Raw genomic sequence first — 5,989 nt, 5'->3', positions numbered from 1 at the left:
GTACTCGTCTCCTCCACCTCCGCCTTATGTATACTCGTCTCCACCTCCGCCTTACGTGTACTCATCTCCTCCACCTCCGCCTCCTCCAAGTCCACCACCGCCATGTCCTGAATCTTCTCACCCACCGCCCGTTGTATATTACGCACCCGTGACACAAAGCCCTCCACCGCCATCGACCGTATACTATCCACCGGAAACACAAAGTCCACCACTACCATCACCGGTATACTATTCACCGGAGACACAAAGCCCTCCACCACCATCACCAGTAACACAAAGTCCGCCACCACAATCACAAGTATACTATCCACCAGTAACACAAAGTCCTCCACCACCAACACCGGTTTACTATCCGTCAGAAACACAAAGTCCACCACCACGAACAGAGTACAACTACTCACCAAGCCAGTCTCCGCCGCCAGCAAAGGGATGTAACGACGTCCATCCTCCACAAACACCACCAAATTACGAATCAACTCCTGAATATTCTTACACATCATCACCTTCTTTTCCTTCCTACCCCGACACGTCTCTTCCACCGATTCCAAGTGTCTCGTATACTTCATCTCCTCCTCCGTCTTACTACTAGTTTCAACCCATCGAGGGAAAAAACATTGCCTTATGATTAACGACTGCACACAGTAATTTGTGTATTTTGTTATTTTTCTTTCAATATTTTTTACTTTTGGATATTTTTGTTATTTTTCACTCCCTAGTACCTATTATGCTATTAATTTAGAGTCCTACTTTTTATCTACTTAAAAATTGTCATTTCAAATTGGACCTATTCACAGCTCATTAGAAAAAAATATAACATTCCTAATTATTTGGTTATACAATATAGATTTTTTTACAGAAAATAGAATATTCCACTTCTGTTTAAAACCAATATAACTTCCGTAAAAAACAAACGAATAATTATCCTGCTTAGACTATTTCTATTTATCTTCCTAGAGTTTAAAAAAAAAAAAAAAAAAAAAAAAAAAAACAGGAGTATATAGAGTAGAACATAAATCGCTACCAGCCATGTGTAATATTTTAACTTTTTGGACTTATTCACTTTCATTAAAGATACATGTTTCATTATATTACATATACATGTTTTATTATAGTTATGTAATATATTACTTCCGCCAAACGTTTTACTATGCACTTTACACATGTATGATATATGTTAACTAAATACACTAACCCATCATGGTTTACAATTTGCCAAAGTACACCTATAAATTTTATATGTTAATCCATTATAACTTAACCAATAAAAAGTTCATCTATTCTATTAAAATAATAAAATCACTATTTTTATATATTGTTGACAAGTTATAGTAAGATCATTTAATTAATTATATAATATCACATATTTTATTATTTATATTAATCAATCAGATATATAACATTCCTAGAACATCTTGATAGTCAATAAAGGAAGTAATAATAAATCAATTAACAATAACTTAAATTTTTTTTTTACTTAAAACAAAATCTGTTGAGAAAAAAACTAAAAAAATTGTACTAAATTTTTTAAATACTTTTATAATGCATTAATTAATTTCGTAACTATCAATATAATATTATTATAAATTAACATTAAATAGATTTTTATTATAAAAATAAATAATTTATATTCTATTTTATAGAATTTTAAATTATACTATACTATATTAAAATTAAAGTATTATATGAATCAAATATAAATTATATTATATTGGTAAATTAACCTTTTTTTTAATGAACATTTCATTTAAATAAATTATCATTTACCATTAAAACGAGTTACACAATATACAACACTATATATTAATAATGTAATAAGAAACTTATACAATAAAATTAAAGAATTACACAATATACAACACTAAAATGTAAATCATATATTTAAAACGAATAAGATAATATCAAAATTATATATATTTATAAAATAAAAAATATCCGCACGATGGTTAAACTCTAGTTTAGTTTATTTTTCTTTTCTTTCTGTGACCATTTAATAATGTCTTTATCAATACTATTAAAACAGAAGCAATATTTATCTACTTGCAAGTAATCTAGATAGGGCAATTCAATTTAATAATAACATTAAATTATTTTCCCTATTACATCGGTTACACTAAATTGTCTAATGTTATTTATACATCTTAAGCCTACATACAGTCGATTACAACATTGACTATATACATTTATTAAATATTCATCTTATCTTTATAGATTATTTACACTATCATACCAAAATTTTGATTAGACTACATAACAGATCGATCATATCATTTTACAGTTTATAGTGTATACTAGGTAGTAATCCGCGCCATGCGCGGAGTGATGGACTAAAAAAGATTATAACTTTAAAACTATATAGACTAATCTATTGGTGTATTTTAAATATATTTTATGGAAATACATTTAAAAGAGTAAGTAAAGACTTATATAAATTTATTATGTAAGTAAATACATAATTATATAAATTATGAATATAAAATAAAACGAAACATATGCAACAGAATAATAAAATATGAAAGAAACAAATAAAAAATTGATAAAACCACAACTACTGTTAGAAGTGTCTTCAGAACTCTTGGTTTGCAATTCTATAGAAAACCATAACAAAGTATCAACTTACCAAACTAAACACATATATTTACCAAAATCACTAAACGAAATGATATACCTCTCTCTGAAGACATCAATTTCTGGAACATCATTAGGTTCAAAAATAATTTTTGAAACCCATCAATGTTAATCACATTCTTCAATCGACCTTATCATGATAAAAAACAATGTAAGCAAAATCAGAGACGAAATTCATGATTTTTTTTTCTATTTAGAAAAATAATAGGTTTTGATGTGGATGAATTTCAGTGTAATGTTATATATAGGGATAACTTATAGGGTTTTGCTTATGAAATTAGAGAGAAAAGGGTATTATCTCACCTAAATCAAATCGAATTAATCCCTAACTTTTATGTGCCAATTTTAAAATTATGGAAAGTAATATAATTAAGAAATCAACATATAGGAAACAAATTAACTTTGTAAATTAACTTGATCGAATATAACCAGATTGACGTGTTGTAATGGGTTGAGTCCTTAATTTCAAAATCTTAGTGCTTAATCTAAGGAATTGAATAGAATTTGTATAGGACTTTAAATTAATAAATAATTGTAGCACAAATTGTTCTAATTTCCATACGAATACTGGTCTGAGTCAAAACATTCCTATAATAATTTTTAAAATACTAATTTGTGAATATATAACGGAAAGTAATGCCATATATATTGTTATACATTCAATGATTTGAAATATTGGGTAAATATTATTAAACTGCAATGAAAAATTGCCGTATATATAGTCACTAAATTTGTTTGGGCACCACCTAGTCGTGGGGATGAAGATACATAAAGTTTTTCAATTTTAATTTTAATAGTTTATATCTTACAATTATATAAAACTCGAGTATTTTATATTATATAATATTTAAAGTATACGCATACATAGTACATACAAGATTAAAAAAGGATTTGATTATGCATTATATTATATATAATATTTAAACTATACGCTTACATAGTATGTATACCATTAAAAAAAAGTTAGATTATGCATTATATTTATGTAGTAAACTATAGTTTATTAGAAATATAACAACTTTCTACAACGTTGATCAATATATGGTCCTATTTTTTTCAAACTACGAAATGTGTTATCACTCTATATAAAAACTCATATTACTCCATATAAAACTCATATACTAATATTATATTTGTAGAATGTAAATCATCCAATAAGAAATATAAGAAATAAAAACTTGTTTACGATGCGATATTAATTACAATAAAGTTGACTAATAAGTTTCAAGCAAGTTTCATCAAAAAAATGGCACATTTATTTAAAAGATGAGTATCGAAAAACTCGAACAATCTATATCAAAAAGATACGTGAAACATAATACTATTGATGATGGTTATAACCGATTTAACATCCAGATTTTAAAATTAGTTCATTCAAACAGTTGCGATTTTTTTAAGTATCAAACAATTAGATACTTTTTCGTATATATGGTACAACGTACAAATTATATTGGAAACAAGAATATGCTGAAACAGTTATAACCGATTGTAATGTAATCCGTCATTCAAATGTTCAATCGCAACGATTTCTTATTTTCTATTTAAAATATAAATATTTATTGTTTTTAATATTTATTTTAAATAATGAAAATTCGTAATTATTTGAAAATTTTATTACAAATGAATATTAATTCATTTTTTATTTACAGAATAAGAAATAACATTTCTATAATAATTCATATTTATAATTTATATTTAAATTATTACAGTAAATAATATATATATATATATAATAACTTAATCCATTTACTAACTGTTTTAAACATTATAAATTAAAATAATTACATATACATAATAACATATAGGGACTCATAAAGTTTACAACATACTTCAATTAATTAATGCAAAATATTCAAATAGGATATTTAAAATAATATTTTTTTATATATTTTAATATAATATCTAAATTAGAATACTAAAATATAATTTAATATATTTGAATTTTTGAAATACAATACTAAATTTAGCTGACATTAATATTATTTGATTATATGGTATATTTAATTATATATTGTGATTTACAATTACAGTTTCTTGCCGCTTATTTCATAGAAATGTAATCATTTATCAAATATGAGATGGGTTGAACATCATATAATTAATTTATATTATAAAAATAAATTTTAACAAATAGAACAGTTAAAAATAAATTTACATTATAAGTACAGATCATGTTAAGATATAAAAAATTGGTTTTGATTCTAATTTTTATCACATCCTAAAACTTATAAAGTAACCTTATATCATTCAACTTTGGATTATATTAGTTCAGTTCAGATATATCCAAAGTTAAATCCAAAATTTAAAAACAAAAAATAAGAAATAAATACTTATTTATATAGAATTGGATATATAAGATACTTATTTAAATTTAAATACTTATGTTTAGATACCATTTAAAAATAAATATAGAATTGAATATTTGAAGTACATATTTATGTTCAAATATTTATATTTGTGGTTAATTTGGACATTCAGATCGGTTTTCAAAATTTTGCAGGTTTTTCGTTTTTTGGGTTATCCATTCGGATTCGGGTAATAACACTTTGGAATTTGATATGTTTTGTACCGCCCTACAAAACTCATTACGGTATTTTTTACATTTTATACCGGGTACGGATCGAGCGTTGTAACCCCCCCGAACCGTCCTAGGCATAGGTCGACCCACTGGCCAACAATCAAACAAGAACATGACCGACAGACGACCAAAACACCATGGTCCGGAAGCGCTACATGACGGGGTAGGGACAATCCGGTCAGAGTCATAAAATTTACGCTGCGACCTAGACCAGTTCGTCCACTAACACGTCCCGCTGACTTAAGGTTGAAGGCTTTGCAACCCTTACCCAAAGTTAATGGTTCCATTAGATCAAGGCCTAAGGCTTTTCAACTCGTACAAAGACCTAACATTGTGTTGGTTCGGACTAAACCAATATCATTTGGACCCGTTAATTTTTAAATTCAATTCTATGTCTTTTAAGAACATTTAAATATTTTAGGGATCCCAAATCCAAATAAAACGCAACGGAAACATAAAATGTTTTAAGAATCAAACCGTAGCCAAATGCACTGCAAATCTACTCCGGTGGCCTATGCGTCCAATCCTCTACAAACTGGTCTCCTGCAAAAAAAGACAACGAGAGTTGGGTGAGTAACGTAAGGTCACTCAGTGAGCTGGCTACCTCTACCCAAAACCTAGTAGCTAGCCCCGACAACCCAAAATAACAATCAACTTAGCCTAAGCGCAATAAACAAAGGTTAAGGCTAATCCGAAAACACACCGACTAAGGTATGCTCAACCTTAATCAAATAACAATCCTTGGCCACACAGCCAACTACTAAAACGGATCCCTTACCAGTCTAA

At 27.5% G+C, this 5,989-nt stretch overlaps 1 protein-coding gene across 1 annotated transcript in view; it reads left to right on the top strand.

Annotated features, from left to right (window-relative positions):
- The window catches only part of LOC106293923 (leucine-rich repeat extensin-like protein 1), a 2,743-nt gene extending 2,040 nt beyond the window's left edge, over positions 1-703 (top strand). The window contains exon 3 of the mRNA XM_013729557.1: positions 1-703. This exon is cut by the window's left edge and continues 6 nt beyond it. Within this exon, the coding sequence (XP_013585011.1) occupies positions 1-589 (589 nt within the window). The 3' untranslated portion in view covers positions 590-703.
- The last annotated feature ends 5,286 nt before the right edge of the window (positions 704-5,989 follow it).

This window comes from Brassica oleracea, chromosome C5 (assembly GCF_000695525.1).
Source record: "Brassica oleracea var. oleracea cultivar TO1000 chromosome C5, BOL, whole genome shotgun sequence".
In the NCBI taxonomy this organism is placed as follows: Eukaryota; Viridiplantae; Streptophyta; class Magnoliopsida; order Brassicales; family Brassicaceae; genus Brassica; species Brassica oleracea.
The sequence above is the reverse complement of the archived record's forward strand: the minus strand, read 5'-3'. Positions and strand labels throughout refer to the sequence as shown.